Source organism: Protomyctophum bolini, assembly GCF_963924005.1.
Source record: "Protomyctophum bolini genome assembly, chromosome: 9".
Lineage (NCBI taxonomy): Eukaryota > Metazoa > Chordata > Actinopteri > Myctophiformes > Myctophidae > Protomyctophum > Protomyctophum bolini.
Window position 1 is genome coordinate 43,858,540 of NC_137870.1, and position 18,346 is coordinate 43,876,885.

The 18,346-nt window shown below is 41.7% G+C and overlaps 1 protein-coding gene across 1 annotated transcript; it reads right to left on the reverse strand.

The window, feature by feature from the left end:
- Window positions 1–13,955: 13,955 nt before the first annotated feature.
- LOC308320758 (piggyBac transposable element-derived protein 4-like) lies at window positions 13,956–18,083 on the reverse strand. Its single transcript, XM_080771419.1, has 7 exons — window positions 18,004–18,083; window positions 17,740–17,826; window positions 17,490–17,549; window positions 17,168–17,254; window positions 16,987–17,046; window positions 16,803–16,880; window positions 13,956–15,545 (listed from the first exon to the last, which is right to left on the reverse strand). The coding sequence occupies exon 7, from the start codon at window positions 15,364–15,366 to the stop codon at window positions 13,999–14,001; it is 1,368 nt and encodes a 455-aa protein (XP_080627545.1). The 5' UTR covers window positions 15,367–15,545; window positions 16,803–16,880; window positions 16,987–17,046; window positions 17,168–17,254; window positions 17,490–17,549; window positions 17,740–17,826; window positions 18,004–18,083; the 3' UTR covers window positions 13,956–13,998.
- Window positions 18,084–18,346: the final 263 nt, after the last annotated feature.

Consider the following 18,346-nt stretch of genomic DNA (forward strand, 5'->3'; position numbering starts at 1 on the left):
CTATTTTCTAAATTGTAACATTCAGCCTATAAACTGCTTTTAATTATAGGTTGTATGTTAACTGTATGTTAATCTGTCTTGGAAGAGCCACTCATTGACTAATCTGATATACGGCAACCTTCCCCGTGTTTCTTCACTAGTCCAATTCAGAAGAACACAGTTTGCCGGCCACTGCTACAGCGCTGACAATGAGGTTATATCTTCCCTTCTTCTCTGGAGTCCTGCCTCAAAGCAGAGGTAGAAAACTGTCGTTCCCTGATGTCATCGCTAGGGACACACGCATCAGTAGGCAGGAACTGGGGATGGCAATGAAGGACTGGGAAGTCTGGCGTCACATTGTGAAATCCATGATCTCGACCACGGTCGAAAAAGTTATAATGTTAACTTTATAAACTAAATACAAATACATTGGACATAATAAAGACAATATAATTTTAATACTACTAATTAGACTGAAGTAATAAAAGCGGGTCATGTTTGCGAATCAGGGCCACATGAAGTGAAGGTGTGGCCCCTGGATGACGACAGAGTACAGCAGGGGTGCCCACACTTTTTTAACTTGAGAGCTGCGATTCGAAACTGGCCTCCATAACAAAGTCAAAGTCATGTTTTTCCCTTTTTTACTTTATTTAACTGTAGGCCTATATCTAAATACTACAAAATGCAGAGGAGAAGTCTTAACAGAACCATCTAAATACTACAGCATGCAGAGGAGAAGTCTTAACAGAACCATCTAAATAATACTACAGCATGCAGAGGAGAAGTCTTAACAGAACCATCTAAATACTACAGCATGCAGAGGAGAAGTCATAACAGAACCATCTAAACACTACAGCATGCAGTCATAAAAGAACCATCTAAATACTACAGCATCCAGAGAAAAGTCTTAACAGAACCATCTAAATACTACAGCATGCAGAGGAGAAGTCATAACAGAACCATCTAAACCAGTGGTAATCAACCTTTTCAAGCCCAAGAGCCCATTTTATTCCCAATTGTAAGCCAAGATCTACCACTAAAACGTGTTAGAAAAAAACACTTGTTTTTTTGCTATTTCTGACAGGCTCAATGCATGTGCACACATCCACACAAAGACAAAAGCTTAAATTAGAATAAATACTTATAGTAAGTTATATTATCAATGTCAAATAATATTAAGACAAATTAGAAATAATTAGTATTAGAAATATTTTGTTTCTCATTTCAATGAATATTCACATTGGCAGATGTTCAAATGACATAGGCATAACATGACCATATATATTTGCACAGATATGGTGACATACTCTCAGGGTCAGCCCACCTTTAATGAGACTGCTGTGACTGCACTTTATCTGCAAGCGTTTTAAAATCTGGTTCATATTTAGTGATTGTCAGTCTGAGGGTGTCATTAAGATGTGAGTCAGTCATACGAGTTCTAAACTTGGATTTTATTATTTTCATTTGTGAAAAGGCCATTTCACATAGTACGTGGAACCAAAGTAGGCATGCAGCTTCAGTGCACACGACACAATCAGGGGATACTTCTCTGCTCACAAGAGACCAAAATTCCTTCTCTTCAGCTCTGACCTGCTAGGTGACAGTCACTTACTAATCCAATAATCTCCATTTAAATATCTGAAGTTAATGCAAACACATCCTACATTTTATCGGACAGCAGTTCAATGACAGTAGGCTCAGTAAAGAGGAAAGGGTTTGATACAAAAGCAGACTTGACTCATGCGTTGTACTTCAACAAGTTTTCATATTTCATATTTATCATATTTTTTGCTCTATGTGTGCATGTGTACAGAATTCAAACTGTAGCATTGATTATTGTCACGGACAGAAGTCATTCTTTCCCTTTGCATATGCCCTGGAGTGCACTCGCCTATTAGTTTGCATTGCAGACTGGTATATTCAGTATATTTTTCTCATTTTTATATTTTTGTTGTTGCTGCGCAGCAGTTGAGGAGAACGCAACTATGCATTCCTTTAAGCAACACAACTTCTGCAGCTGCATCCATATGTTTAGAATTTGCATCAATGATCAAATCCCAATAATAAAAAATATTATAACAACGAACAACGAAAACTGAAGGAGCAGCGGCGCTATCGGCTAGTAGTCCCAACTCAAGTGTCTGCAGCCTGTCACGAGCCCCGTAATGAACGCACGTTGTTCCGTATTTTAATGTCGGGTCGGAGAATAAATACAGTATGAATGACGGCGGGATTTATTTGACAACTCTGTCCTGCTTTCTTCACGAGAAGAGAAGAGCGCTCACAGCTGCTAATATGGTAGCAGCCCTGTGGCTGACCTGTCAGTAATCTTTACGGCTTGTGTAGTGTAGAATATTTGAGATGTGAACCTGGGTCTGGGAAGCTCAGAGCTGCAGCCATTGGCTCATGATACGAGCACACGACCAATGGGACAGATCATTCAGTGTTGCTAAGATACCACCCCCCCACCACACACGCACACACACCCTTGGACGACGGGGTCTATTCTCAAACTCAGAGCCACAGCGCTCTGCTCAAAATTAATTTGCATGTGACGAGCGGCACTGACATTATTCCAATGGGTCTGACACTTCGCGATCGACTGGAAACGTTCCCGCGATCGACTGGTAGCTCGCGAACCCCTGGTTGGTTACCCCTGATCTAAACACTACAGCATGCAGAGGAGAAGTCATAACAGAACCATCTAAATACTACAGCATGCAGTCATAACAGAACCATCTAAATACTACAGCATGCAGAGGAGAAGTCATAACAGAACCATCTAAACACTACAGCATGCAGAGGAGAAGTCATAACAGAACCATCTAAATACTACAGCATCCAGAGGAGAAGTCATAACAGAACCATCTAAACACTACAGCATGCAGTCACAACAGAACCATCTAAATACTACAGCATCCAGAGGAGAAGTCATAACAGAACCATCTAAATAGTAAATACTACAGCATGCAGAGGAGAAGTCATAACAGAACGATCTAAAATTCTAAATACTACAGCATGCAGAGGAGAAGTCATAACTGAACCATCTAAACAATAGAGCATGCAGAGGAGAAGTCATAACAGAACCGTCTAAATACTACAGCATGCAGAGGGGAAGTCATAACAGAACCATTCTAAATACTACAACATGCAGTCATAACAGAACCATCTAAATACTGCAGCATGCAAAGGAGAAGTCATAACAGAACCATCTAAATACTACAACATGCAGAGGAGAAGTGATAACAGAACCATCTAAATACTACAACATGCAGAGCGAGGAGAAGTCATAACGGCATCTAAATACTACAGCATCCAGAGGAGAAGTCATAACAGAACAATCTAAATACTACAGCATCCAGAGGAGAAGTCATAACAGAACCATCTAAACACTACAGCATCCAGAGGAGAAGTCATAACAGAACCATCTAAACACTACAGCATCCAGAGGAGAAGTCATAACAGAACCATCTATAGCCTAAATATGATGATTTCCTTCTGTCCCCCATTTTTCTATGTCTTTAAATGTTCTCATGAATGCGTTGCATTAGAGCTATATGTTACTATCAACTTCCGCCGCTCGCATGAATGCAGACCAGCCTCTACTCTTTAGTGTAAATAAAAAGAACGTTTTTGCTACTCACCAAAACAAAGGCGGGTTGTGTCAATAGAAAGACTACTTTCCTTAGTGGAAGCACTCTGAGCCCCCCACCACACGTATAAACTGTACTTTTTGGCCAAAAAGGGATTTTGTTTCCACCGGAATTTCGATTTGAGATTTAAAATTGTAAGTCCCATAGCCTTGTACGGGCCGGCGCAGGGCAGAATCGTAGAAGCAGTAGAAGGTTATGGATCAGAGCTACATTACCCCCCCCCATCCACTATCCACTACAAAAGTACAACACACTGATGTAACCCCAGCTAACATTTCCCCGCTAGCTACCGCCTCCCGCTGTCGCCTTCACAGCGTAGCACGCCCGGGCTGGCTTGGACTTCCCCACGCTGTCCGCGCGTCAAACGTCAAATTTTTAATGCCTCGTGAATTTACAGCGATTTACAGTCCCTCCTCACGCTGACGTAAGGCTTGCCTCCCCCGCCCGTCTCTCTCTCTCTCTCAGACAAGGATGTGCATTATATGTATAAAATACATAATTTTTTAACTATTGAATATAATTAAGTGGATTCTTCTTCTACTTCTTCTTCTTGCGGTTATATTTATTATTATTATTATTGTTGTTGTTATTAATAATAATAATAATAATATGTACCTGCAGTACCTAGCCTGGAGCCGAGGCTTTACCCGGCATGCATTGCAGTGTTGTTGTTTTTGTTGAATCGACGTACGGGGGTGGAGGCAGTCGCAGAAGACAAGACTCTCCAACAAATGCTTATATTAGTTCTTACACAGTTTTTCTCCGGAGAAATTCAGTTGAAAGGTCAGTGTATTTTTATATCCGATATCTACCGTGTGTAGTGTAATTGCACGTGTTCGAATCGTTTCGATCTTTATCTGTGTATGTTTCCCTCTAGCTAGCTAGCCTAGCTACCTGGGCAATCTATTGTTTGGACGAGGGGATAAGGTTAGCATTAGCAAACGTATAACTCATGCTATTTTAACAGGTAACTTCTTATTGTGTTGATAAGTCCTTAAACACAATTATTCGAATTAGATAAGATTTGATACGTTGCTTGTGTAGACTACATAAACAGCATTTAGCTGTAAATCACATTTTTTGTCATTCTTTGTTTAAGAACTTCTCCTATGGTACCACATCAATACAGCATGGGGTCTGTGTGTATGTGGGGTCTGCAAGGCTAAATCTTCGTCAAATGTCTGTCTTGCAAATGTAAAAAATATCACATAGTAGGCTAATGTTTAAAACAGACTTTCTGTTGTCTCCTCTAAAGGAACTTTGCTAGGCCACAATTGCAAATAAAGATTTGTCTAATTACAACACATTTTGATTTAATTTTTGTCATTTTAGTCATTTTGTTGTTTTATTCTAAGCCTGATTTTTACACTTGGTTGCATGCTGAATATAGCTGGTCTACAAGCTCGCAGCACATTGTGTGCTTGTAGATCTTCTGTTTTCATCAAATTGATTTTTATGTACATACAATGTTTACCATTTTGTTGTTACTGTGATTTCAGACACAGGACTTGGATCTGTTGGGCGTACAAACGGTAAGAACATTTCTACCACTGAATTAAGGTTGCATGCTACAAGCTCTCTTGCCTCAAGTTTGCTGTTACATTTGAAAGAAATTTGACTTGAATTTGATTTCATTTTACAGACAAGGTGACATGCTGTACAGAGCTGAGACATCGTTCTTTAATTTAAGGTAATTGTTCATTTTACCAAGGACAGAAAATTGGCACCCAACAATGTGTAACTGTGTACCATTGTTACCATCATAACATTTTAAATGACTGAGGTGTATTATGATGAGTACTGTGGCACTCTGTGCCACACTATGAGCTTGTAGATCTGCTATTTTTCAACAGATAACAGCTTTTAAAATAATGTTTAAAACCTATGAGGCGACACAGATGCGTCCTCAGGTCTAAATGGGTTAAGGCAGTGGTTCTCACAGCCATCAAATGTTATCCCACATTTCACAGCAGTGATGGTAGGTAGGCCTATGATTAAGGTGAAAATAATTTATTTAATTAATTCTGTGATTTCAGACGAACTTTCGCTGGAGGAAGACCTATCGACTTCAAATGCAACCTCTGCTGGAAAGGCTACCACCAGTCGGGTTTCCCTGACCCTCTACTATACGCAACATCCAGACCTCAAGGAACGCACCCAGCTTTCCGTGCTCGGACATACAGACATGGGGACATACATACATTGCTACGCTCAGAAACTCCTGACTCCACTCAGAAGAGAATTGGTGTTTTAAAGACTTAAGCACTTACACTTGAGAACTGATGTCTTCTAAATCCTCACAGATTTTAGTTAAAACATTTGCTGCAAAATAATATATATTTACAGATTTGTGCCACATTTTCACGATGTTTCAAAATTAGCAAATCTACAAACTCGTTTTCAACAGCTTACAGCTTTTTAAATAATGGTTAAAGTGGCTAAAACCAGGGGATCTTGGACTTCAGTGACAGGGACCTGGGGTCTGAGAGCCGGAGACGTTGGACAGGGTGCATTTTGGAACTTCTGCTGGCGGCCACCACCAGTCAGGCTTCATAAAGGAAGGAAACGGACAGGCACGGCAGGCAGCTCATCAAATGGTGGTCCGTGGCTCAAATGCTGAATAACTTTGGCATGAAAAGGGTTCAAACCCACCGCTATAGGGGTTTCCAAATGGACTCTTGAATGTATGCTGCACGATTTCTTGCTCAAAAGGTGAATCTCGATTGTGTGTTCTGTTTATTGCTGTGTAACTGTTATTGCAACATTACTGGGCCTACATAACTAACTCCACACAGAATAGACTTGGTGTTTTATAGAAATTAAACTTGAACTGATTCCACAAAATGTCTTCTAAATCCTCGCAGATTTTAGTTAAAACGTTCACTGTGTTTGGGCCACATTTTAGTATTAGCAAATCTACAAGCTTGTGAGCTTGTAAATCTGCCAACAATCTAACAGCTTTTAAAATTATGGTTAAAGTGTTTGAATGGTATGACTGTTTTCTGAAAAGCCTAGATGTTTCTGTATCATTGGTGTTCAAACGATTTACTCCAATCTGAAAATATGTTGTTCCAGGGACCGCGCTACGAGCTTGTAGGTCTGCTATTTAGTTTTATCCTGAAAATGTGCAAATCTTTGAATATATATTGTTTCAGAGCAAACGTTTTTAAACTCATCTTTGCTTCTGGGTAGTCCCTGGAACAACATATTTTCAGATACTGTAGGTGTCTGCGGCCAATTTCATAATATTTCTGGGGTCCTTGACATAACATAATTTGAGAACCACTAATATAGAAACATAGGTTTTTCAGAAAACTGTGGAAATGTGGACACAATCTTATCCAACATGTTCTGGTGGTTTCAGGAAAGTTGGTGTTTTATAGATTTTAGAAGCCAGTGGTTCTCAGAGTGGTCTTAAAGTGCATTCTCAGCAAAATGACATAAAAATCAACCACTTGTATTCTAAACTTGGTTGTTTACATATTTTTTCTATGTGCCTAAATGATTTCATTGTAACCTTTTTTTTTCCTAATAAAGAAACAAAATTAAGTATACATTTGCTGCTTTATTATGTTTCTATAAATATGTGGGAGGGAGGTGAGCATGGGGGAGGATCGAGGGGTGCGGGGTCGTAATATATATGGGGGGGGGGGTGTCATAAGACAGCTCCACGCTGTCCTGCTGCTGCCTTCGGTAGCTGACGTTCGAGTCGCGGCAGAGAAGCGGGGCGCCGGCTACACGCGCGTCGGCGCGCACGGCACACGCTGATCAAGAACGACGCGGCCACATCGTGCGACGCGCCCGGCGGAGGACACGATCGGCGGCGCGCGGCGACCGCCTCCCGCAGGCGGCGCGCCATAACTTGCTAGCTGGGACGTTATGTTGACATTAATAATAGTGATTATGCAACCAATCAATGTATATTGTAAAGTTTGGCACCCTGAGCTGGAATCGAAGCCTGATCTCCAACTCAGCAGGGCAGGCCAGGCATTAAGCCACGTAGCCAAGAGGGCTATAGCTCCCTTTGGAGGAGCGATACAATTATTACTGCTGCTATAGTAGTAGCCTACTGCTTGTTTAGAACAAACAAGTTACAATATTATTACTGCTGCTAGTATTATAACTACTGCTTGTTTATAACAAACAAGTTACAATAGTATTACTGCTGCTAACTACTGCTTGTTTAGGGATACATTTATTACAAACAAGCAGATATGAGAGAAATACAACTCGTGAATCGTTCCATGTTAGAAAAAGAGTCAATAATATAAACTATAAAGTTACGTAACGTAGTAAAAACAATTGGGTGAATCAGTTCATCTTACCTGCTGTGTTTCAGGGTTGAGCTGCTAAGACGACGACACTGTTTTCAAACGAAACCTTTTAGTTTTCTTTGTATATTAATAACAAACATTCACACCAACGCTCATAGAGTTTTGCACATGCGCACATTGCGCAGTCTAGCGCTGCTGCTGCTGGAAGCGTGCACGGTGCACATACCATAGACGGCCGCTAGGGGGAACCATAGTACCGTGTAATACAGTGGAACAGCTATACTGTGATCTCATCTCATCAAAGTCTAACTACTTCACTAAATCATATTTTAAATATAAACTTATAATATAGAAACCATTTGATGGATCAAATCTAACAGTTCCACTTTTTACACTTTTACTTTTTCATATACTGTCTGTGTTAGCCCCTCTGGGAACCCCCAGTAAAGTTTGTATACAACATTGACAGTCATTTTTGCAGTGGCAGTGTTGTACAACTTTGGGAAGAGATATGGAGACGAGCTGCCAGAAGATGCTGAAGAGGGTCCCGCTGCTGCCAATGCAAATGGAACTGCTGTCCGGATGACCTTAATTGAGAACCATTTTGCCGCTTAATTCGGGTGTGTTTTATGTACACAAGCCTAAAGGAAAACTTTTCTCTATCAATCGAATGAAAGATACATTTGTAATTATAATAATCACTTCTACATCTTCTATAGCATGTTAATGTAATATTTTCCTTGTGTGTACTGTACAGCCAATACAATGAACGCTGTTCAATGCCTGTGTTTTGAGTCAAATGATGTCAAAGTGTCCAATGTGTTAATTTATTAATAGTCCAATACAACACACATCTGCAGATAAGTATGCCAGCCAATGCAAATAAACGTCTATTGTACAGTACATATTTGTCTTCATACTATAAAAGAACAGTTGTCTTGTTTTTCTTCAATTTCCTAAATAAATAATTCAAATTCAGATCATATTGATGGATTGATTGAATAACCCATTCTGACCTGAGATCAGATTTAAAAAATGTCTTCTACATCCTGACAGTTTTCTGAAAAAGCTATGTTTCTATGTCAGTCGTTCTTCTATTTAAAAAAAATAGCAGACCTAAGCTCGTAGAACGCCACTTGAGCTTGTAGATCTGCTATTTTTCAATAGCTAAAGCATAACATAATGCTAACACCAAAAGGGGTTCCCGCTCAGAATTTAACAGTGTGGAGATGTACAGTACATTTCAAGAACAACTCAATACAAAAACTCATAACCCACATCTAGCATTTATAATCCACACAAAAACAAAACACAAAACTGTCTGGACTGGGTCTCTATGGTGTATCACAGTAGTGATCACAACCTCCTTTGGTGAAATTTACAACACAGGCTTAACAAAATCATTAGCCTACAATACTGTACCAACCATGAATCTATTTACACTAGGGTTCATTAAGAAGATATTGCATTGGTTGTAAGCCTGTAAATGCTGTCATATAGTCATGAGTGCATCTTTTTGAAGCAGCAGCACTTCTTTCTGCAACAGAAGCACTTCTCTCTGTAACTTTGCATTTTCTATCTGAATTATATTCTTCTCTTTCTCCAATTCCAGTACATCAAAATGATATTCATTTGTGTCCTTTTTCTCTCTCTTGCTCTTTGATGGGCTGCCGTGCTGAACCGTGTGTGACTGTCCTGGGGTTGCTCCTTTGCTGACACGTTTTTTCACAATGGCAGGAGCAGAGGGGGCAACTGTCTTCACATGTACACCATTATCTAATAAATACATAAAAGATTTAAAAACTAATTTAGTACAGTAGCCTATAGCACAATTGTCTCATGGCTATGGGCACAGAACTATGTTTTCATAATTTGTTTTAGAAAGAAGAAAAAATAATTACGTTAACAGTTGCGGCTGAGCTGATCACAGTCACAGATAGAGGCCGGGAAAGTGTTATATTTGGTTGATTGCGTCAATGCAATGCACACACGAGAGAGAGAGACGTAGATGTGTGTGAGGAGCTGATCACAGTCACTGATAGAGGGAAGGTTGATCGCGTCTGTGTCTGTGACATTGCGCAGCAATGCACACACGAGAGAGAGAGAGAGAGAGATGTAGAGAGAGAGAGAGAGACGTAGAGAGAGAGAGAGAGAGAGAGAGAGAGAGACGTAGAGAGAGAGAGAGAGAGAGACGTAGAGAGAGAGAGAGAGAGGTGCTGCGTGTTAAAAAATAAATAGGCTACTACTCATCTTTGTGTTCTGTTTCACCTTATTGCTGAGTGATCGCACACAGGGAAAAGCAACAAGAAGGGGTTTAGAATCGAAACAGTCCGTTGTGGAGAAAAGGAAGTCCACACATATGCACTCCTAAATTCTCACAGAGTGATTAGCCCACTAATGAGTGACAGGTGCTGCCACTTTTGTAGCCCTGGACCGCTTATACAGCGAGTCTCTCTCTGACGCCCTGAAGCTGGGGACCTGAGACGCTTCCCAGATACGAAAATAGACTTTTAACAAGGTCTAGCAGGCTTTGTGTTGGTGAGTAGTTACGTGGTTTTGTTTATTTGCTGGGATTTGAAAACCCGCGCACGGGAGTGAGAATATCACCAGAGGGCTGCGGAAGGGACTTCCACAGGGCGTCAGAGAGAGACTTGCACTTTTGGAGCGTGGCTGGGATGTCTGTTGGAGAGAGTGTGAGACAGACTCCACGGTGCTTGTACAGTCCAGCGCAGTACATTCTCATCAGACATGATATTTTGCTAAAGTGTAGGCTATTATAGGCTATATAAGCTCTGTATCTGGTTAATTGCGGGATTTGTGGGGGCCCGCTGGTTTTATCAGTCGTGAGTGACTGTGTAAAAAAATCGTCAATCGATCATCTGACAGCCCGGGCCCCCCGGAGGTCCGGGCCGGGGTGTGACCACCCCCCTCACCCCCCCCGGTAGCTCCGCCGCTGATATTGGTATTATACTGTCAGGGGAAAAAAATGTTAAACTGGTATTATACTGACCATAATTATTAAAATACTACTGACATGATGCTGACATTACATTATACTGAACAATAAATGACACACACACACACACACACAGTGGCACGCACGCACACACACACACACACACACACACACACACACACACACAACTGAACTCACGTTCAGAGGTGGAAGTTGATGGTAGGTCCGCACCGTCCGGGTCCACTGGTACCAGCAGTAAGGGTTGGTCAAAATGGTCAGCCAGGGTATCATCATCATATTGCTTTGGTAAGGGATTTATTTGCTGTGGGATCAACTCGATGATCTTCTGTGACAACGCATCAATCTTTCCGGGTGGGGGTCCACCTCCCGTGAGAAAAGTCTCCCTCCTTTCCTCAGAAGCTTCTTTTTTCGCCTTTGCTTTCAAGTTTTTCCAACAGGCTTTCAAACTGGGGACGTCTCTTTTATCCTTGATACCCGCTGAACCATTGAAACACGTACACAACTCGTCCCATGCCAAGTATTTTTTTTCTCACCATTACATTGTCTGTTTTTTTGTCTTCAATAGTGTTCCGATACTGCTCCAATAACTGACATACCGTAAATCCTCCAATAAACACCTCCTTTCTATTAATTACCGGGCCCCTATTAATCACCGGTGATGGCGTTGAATTAAGTAAATAAATTTCGGCCTCCTTTTATGAGCCGGGGTTTTTTGTGCCGTATCTGTTACTTTCGCTGCTCTGGCTGGCTGTGCCTGCCTGTCACGTCAGCGTCCACTGTCCAGATGCCGTGGCCGCGCTGCTCGCACACAATACAACAACAAAGTTAACTTCGGGAGAGAGCCCCCACAGGTCTGCCCTTCATGCAACGAACGCTGGTTCGATAAACGGCAGATCGATGAGCGCACGGGGGGTTTTGCAGCCTGGCGCAGCCCCATGCGCCTTTTGGATCTCTCATTTTATGGAACGAACGTACCACCGGTATGCTGTTAGTCTCTCTGGGCGCGTTCGGAAATACCACACCGGAGCGCACTCGCCTATTAGTTTGCATTGCACATTGGGCTCAATGCGCTATTTCCGAACGCACCCTCTCTCTCTCTCTCTCTCTCTCTCTCTCTCGACGTTCTCTCTAACACGTCTCTCTCTCTCACGCGTGTTACGTCTGTCTTTCTCTCTCTCTCTCTCTCTCTCTCTCTCCCGTTGAAGCACTGCAGTATTGCACTGTTCTGATTTGATATTACCGGTATATGAAATAGCCTATCATACATTTTATTTTTATGTTATTATTTGCATCTGAACTTGTCAGTAGCCTAACTGTATGGTATTTACCATAGGCAATATGCCAATAATGGAAACAGTTAAAATGACCATTGAGCACCTGCAACTGCACTGTTCAATATTTCATGAGGACTTGGTTTCAATAGGCTACATGAGCCCAATACATTTTACTGTGTTCTAACTGACCCAAAATGTGATTTGTTCATTATGATCAGTTTGAAAATTAGAAATAAAATTCCTCCTTCTTATAGCTGCCTCCTTCCAATAAAACCCTGGTATCGGAATCGGTTGAGACAAATAATAGCCCGGGTTCCTAAAAGAGGATTTACGGTAATAAATGCTTTTCATGGCTAGTGAAGTTTGAACCACTTGCGCGCTGCGCCGTGTTTGTTGTTGTTTGGGAATGGGAAACTATCGGAGGAAGTGGTGGTGTGTGTGATCAACAGAACAGATCTATAAACCTACCACGCACCACGGAGTGACGCTCTCTGAGCTTATAAGTCTGTTGTTTTTTTAGCGAGCGAGACGGTTTTTATTTATATTATTATATTATATATATTTTTGCTGCAGGCACTATAATTTACTTAAAACATTCTCAAATATGAATGAAATAGTAACGCTAATGATGCTCACGACTGCTGCTGTTTATTTACAGCGCAAAACCAAGATGGCGGACACACAACAAAGTTTAATCCATGAATTAATCACAGTTTAAAGTTTTAATCACAGTTTAATGGATTTTAATCACAGGTTAAGGATTTAATCACAGATCTGTTAAGCAATGCTTAAAATTAAGTGGTGCAACACAACTCGAATTTAAATTAATCCTTGATCAACAAATCCCTGATTAACACTAAACTAAACTTTATTTAATCTTTCTTGGTGCAAACGGCCCTAAAACTAGACTAACACTAAAACATTCCAGGTGACTAAAATGTGACTAAAACTAACTGAAAACTATTCAAGAGACTATGACAAACTAAAATTTCAGTAAAGCACCTCTTCAAAAAAACAAAAACATAAGAAACATGACATACATCTGCTATTTTCAGCACTCAACCAAGTGCATAACCAATACTATTTCAGCCATTACCACGGCATCAAGGCCCGCCAAAATACATTTTAGTCTACTAAATCAACTGTAGATTTAGTCGACTAAAACTAGACTAACACTAAAACATTCTAGGTGACTAAAACAAACTGAAAACTATTGAAGAGACTACGACAAACTAAAATGTCAGTACAGCACCTCTTCAAAAAAACAAAAACATAAGAAACATGACATGTGAGTTTGTAGATCTGCTATTTTCAGCAAGTAAATGTTCGGAACACAGCCTTTACCACATACTGTACAAGAAAAGGGCTTCTCGCCCGTATGAGTCATGTGTGTTTTTAGATTACTCGTCTGAGTAAAGTCTTTGCCACATACTGTACAAGTACAGGGTTTTTCACCTGTATGAATCATCATGTGAGTTTTTAGACTATCTTTCTCAGTAAAGCCTTTACCACACACTGTACAAGAGAAGGGCTTTTCACCTGTATGAGTCATCATGTGTGTTTTTAGGTGACCTGTACTAATACGGCATCAAGGCCCGCCAAAATACATTTTAGTCTACTAAATAAACTGTAGATTTAGTAGACTAACTACTAACTACTAGTAGATAAACTAGACTAACACTAAAACATTTCAGGTGACTAAAATGTGACTAAAACTAACTGAAAACTATTCAAGAGACTATGACAAACTAAATAGTACAGCACCTAAAAAAAACATAAGAAACAGGACATAAAAATAAAAAAACATTACTTCGTCCCTCTGCACAAAGGTGCATGTCACATCATGCATAGGGCAGTTCTTGTTCCGTGTGGTACTTGATGTGACATGCACCTCTGTGCAGAGGGACGAAGCACACCACACACTGAAAACAGGTCTCATGGCGTGGACCCCCCGTTGGGCTACACATCCTGCACCGTTTGCCAGGGTTTAGCTTCTTTTTAGTGGGGGGAAGCTTTTCCAGGACATGGCGTGTTGGCAGGGGTGCAATGTTGGCCGTTAGCCTGACCCTTGGGTTTTTGTGAGGCGCTCTCCGGGTCTCTTGTCTGGGCGTAGACCACTTCAGGATGATGTTGTGGATGAAGCTTTTCATGTTTTTACAGCAACCGTCGGGGTTCTGCATGCGGTACAGGACAAATGCATTGTACATGCTAATTTGGAAGAGGTACATCAGGAACTTCGTCGTCCACTTGGAGGTTTTCCTGGTCCAGGGATAATAGTTGATGTGCTGATCCAGCTTATCCACCCCGTTCATCCACTGGTTGTAGTCTACTGCCGACTGAGGCTTTTCATACTCTATCTTGGTCCCGCCTTTCTGCCACTTCAGCACATTGACCACAGTGTCCTGGTGGAAGGTCGACACAATTCTCACCACCTTGCTGTCCCTCCATGCAACAGTCATGACTTTTCCGGTGGTCATGGCTATTCGGTCAGGGTTTTTCAGGGTGGCCAGGCTGGCCTCCTGGACCTCTCGGGGTGGGCCTCTGTTACCCCGAATGGTGCCACACGTATGCGTCTGCAGTTGCAGAAGGTGCTCACACAAAGAAACACTGTTGTAATAATTGTCCATGTATAGCACATGACCCTTCCCTGCCAAGTCTCCAAGCAGAGAGGTGACGGTGTCCATCAACGAACTATACACTCCAATGTACGGTTGCAAGTTGTGACAGTAGGCTGAAGCACTATCGGCAAGAATGTACAACTTTATGCCGTAATTAACTGGTTTCTGAGGGTTGTACACGCGGAAGGAAAGACGGCCTTTCCATAGCAACGTCCCTTCGTCGATTGCGATGTTCTGACCCGGCTGGAACATCTCCTTCCATCTCTTTACGAGGTAGTCCAGGATGGGGCGGATCTTGAAAATTCGGTCGTCTTTATCCTCCCGCCGATCAGTGTAGTGGAGAAACTTGAGGATCAGTTGGAATCGGTTCCGACTCATTACCAACCCGAAGTACGCCGTTGCCAAGGCTTCGTCGGTTGACCAGTAGTCGGCCAGATCTGCCTTGTAGATGAGCCCGGTGAGGAAGACGAGTCCAAAAAAGTCCTTCAGCTCCTTGACGTCCAAATCCTTCCACGCATTCATCCTGGACTGAGCCGTTGGTGGTACCGCTGCTATGCTCCGCGCTGCGTACAAATTGGTCTGCGTCACCATCACAGTCAGTAACTCGTCTGTGAGGAACAGTTCTAAAAAGTCAGAAGGCTCTACAGACTGCAGGGCCGCTGCCTGGCCGCGAGGACCTGATGTTCCAGTGAACGGAAACGACTGGGGCTGCCAACCACTGGCATCCAGGTGACGCCACTCTGGCTCAACACGCTGTGGTTTGCCTCGACCTGAAAAAATAGAAATATATAATTACTTACAATAAACATCAGCGCTAGAGGTAAACAGCCCAGAAAAAATTGGGAAAAAAAACGTAAAGAAAAACGTATATAAAGCTTATCCGTAGTCTGTTTGCGGGGGCAACAGAGCTCTAGAGCTGTTGGCCCCCGCAACGACTACGGATAAGCGGTTGAAGATGGATGGACATTGTGTGTGTGTGTGTGTGATATGCAAGTACATATATAAAATACATACTTTGTGAATTGGAGAGGGAAATCTAGAGCTCTCTAGATCTGTTGCCCCCGCAACCAGACTACGGATAAGCGGTTGAAGATGGATGGACATTGTGTGTGTGTGTGTGTGATATGCAAGTACATATATAATACATACATTGTGAATTGGAGAGGGAAATCTAGAGCTCTCTAGAGCTGTTGCCCCCGCAACCAGACTACGGATAAGCGGTTGAAGATGGATGGACATTGTGTGTGTGTGTGTGTGATATGCAAGTACATATATAATACATACATTGTGAATTGGAGAGGGAAATCTAGTGCTCTCTAGAGCTGTTGCCCCCGCAACCAGACTACGGATAAGCGGTTGTATATGTACTTGCATATCACACACACAATGTCCATCCATGTTGCTTGCACATCACACACACACACACACACACACACAATGTCCATCCTTCTTCAACCGCTTATCCGTAGTCGTTGCGGGGCAACAGAGCTCTAGAGCTGTTGCCCCCGCAACGACTACGGATAAGTGGTTGAAGATGGATGGACATTGTGTGTGTATGTGTGATATGCAAGTACATATATAATACATACATTGTGAATTGGAGAGGGAAATCTAGAGCTCTCTAGAGCTGTTGCCCCCGCAACCAGACTACGGATAAGCGGTTGAAGATGGATGGACATTGTGTGTGTGTGTGTGTGTGATATGCAAGTACATATATAAAATACATACTTTGTGAATTGGAGAGGGAAATCTAGAGCTCTCGAGCTGTTGCCCCCGCAACCAGACTACGGATAAGCGGTTGAACATGGATGGACATTGTGTGTGTGTGTGTGTGTGTGTGTGTGTGTGTGTGTGTGTGTGTGTGTGTGTGTGTGTGAAAGTGTGATATGCAAGTACATATATAATACATACATTGTGAATTGGAGGGAAATCTAGAGCTGTTGCCCCCACAACCAGACTACGGATAAGCGGTTGAAGATGGATGGACATTGTGTGTGCAAGTGTGATATACAGAAAAATAAACGTACCCCTGCCTGTGCTGCCAACAGCAGCCTCTGGATCAGTGGGCTGGCCAGGTGCAGGCCTTCCTCTTCCCCTTCCCCGACCTAGAATTTTATAAAGAAATGCATCATTATTTACCATAAACACACACCATTTACATATACAATACAATAAATGCATTTTATTTGTGTGAAGAAATGTAATGTTTACCTCTGCCTGCCCTGCCAACAGCATCAGGTGGTTGTGGGGTTTCTTGCCTGGGCTTCTTAGCTGAAAACAGAATAGAATATGCTATTCAAATAGCCAATCTACAAGCTCTGCAATACAACACATGATATGAGCCCACAGTCTGTTGCCATTTAGTTCTGAAATGACATTTACTACAGGTTACCTTCCAAATCAACTGGACCCTCACTGGGCTGGGCACTGTATGCAGATGCAGACCTGAGAGACCTCAGTGAATCCGACCTCTTCAGACCTGAAAATGCATATACATAATTACTCATTATTTAGATAACCCAGCTTGAATGACATGCTAAATCCCTATACCTAAACTGCTTTGCCTTTTTTTTTTAAACTATTTTTGAATAGTTCAAATAGCCAATATACAAGCCGACAATACAATATAATGAGATAAAATGGAGCCCACATGAGTCTCAAGTTTACCAATACAATAAATGCATTTTATTTGTGTGAAGACATGTAATGTTTACCTCTGCCTGCCCTGCCAACAGCATCAGGTGCAGGTTGTGGGGTTGCTTCCCTGGCCTTAGCTGAAAACAAAATAGAATATATATTTATTATTTAGATAATATAGATATATCTAAACTTCTTTGCCTTTTTTTTTTACTATTTTTGAATAGTTCAAATAGCCAATATACAAGCTCTGCAATACAACACATGATGTATATGAGCCCACAGTCTTTTTCCATTTAGTTCTGAAATGACATAACTATAGGTTACCTTCCAAATCAACTAGACCCTCACTGGGCTGGGCACTGTATGCAGATGCAGACCTGAGAGACCTCAGTGAATCCGACCTCTTCCGACCTGAAAATGCATATACATAATTACTCATTATTTAGATAACCTAGCTTTTTGAATAGTTCAAATAGCCAATCTACAAGCCGACAATACAATATATGAGATAAAATGGAGCCCACATGAGTCTCAAGTTTACCAATACAATAAATGCATTTTATTTGTGTGAAGACATGTAACGTTTACCTCTGCCTGCCCTGCCATCAGCACCAACAGAGGAATCTGGTGACGTGAGAGCTGCATTAGGCCTAGGCCTACTTATCTCCACATCTGAAAAATGGCAGAGTAAATTATATATTTTAGTCAGATAACAATCTAGGATGATATGCACTATTTTATAGGATTCTTCTCTTTTTTTTGCTTGAATGACATAATTCAGACAGTCCCAGACAGTTGCCATTTAGTTATTTCTGAAAATGAATAAAACTAATCTTGCCTCCAGAGTAAAGGGACGACTCGTCTTCTTCATATTCTGACGAGCCGTATTGGTCAGACTCGTCAGAAGTCCAAGTGAACTCGTCAGAGTCGA

Coding starts and splice junctions, on each gene's coding strand:
- LOC308320758 (XM_080771419.1), bottom strand. CDS start 15,366: ATGGTGACGCAGACCAATTTGTACGCAGCGCGGAGCATAGCAGCGGTA.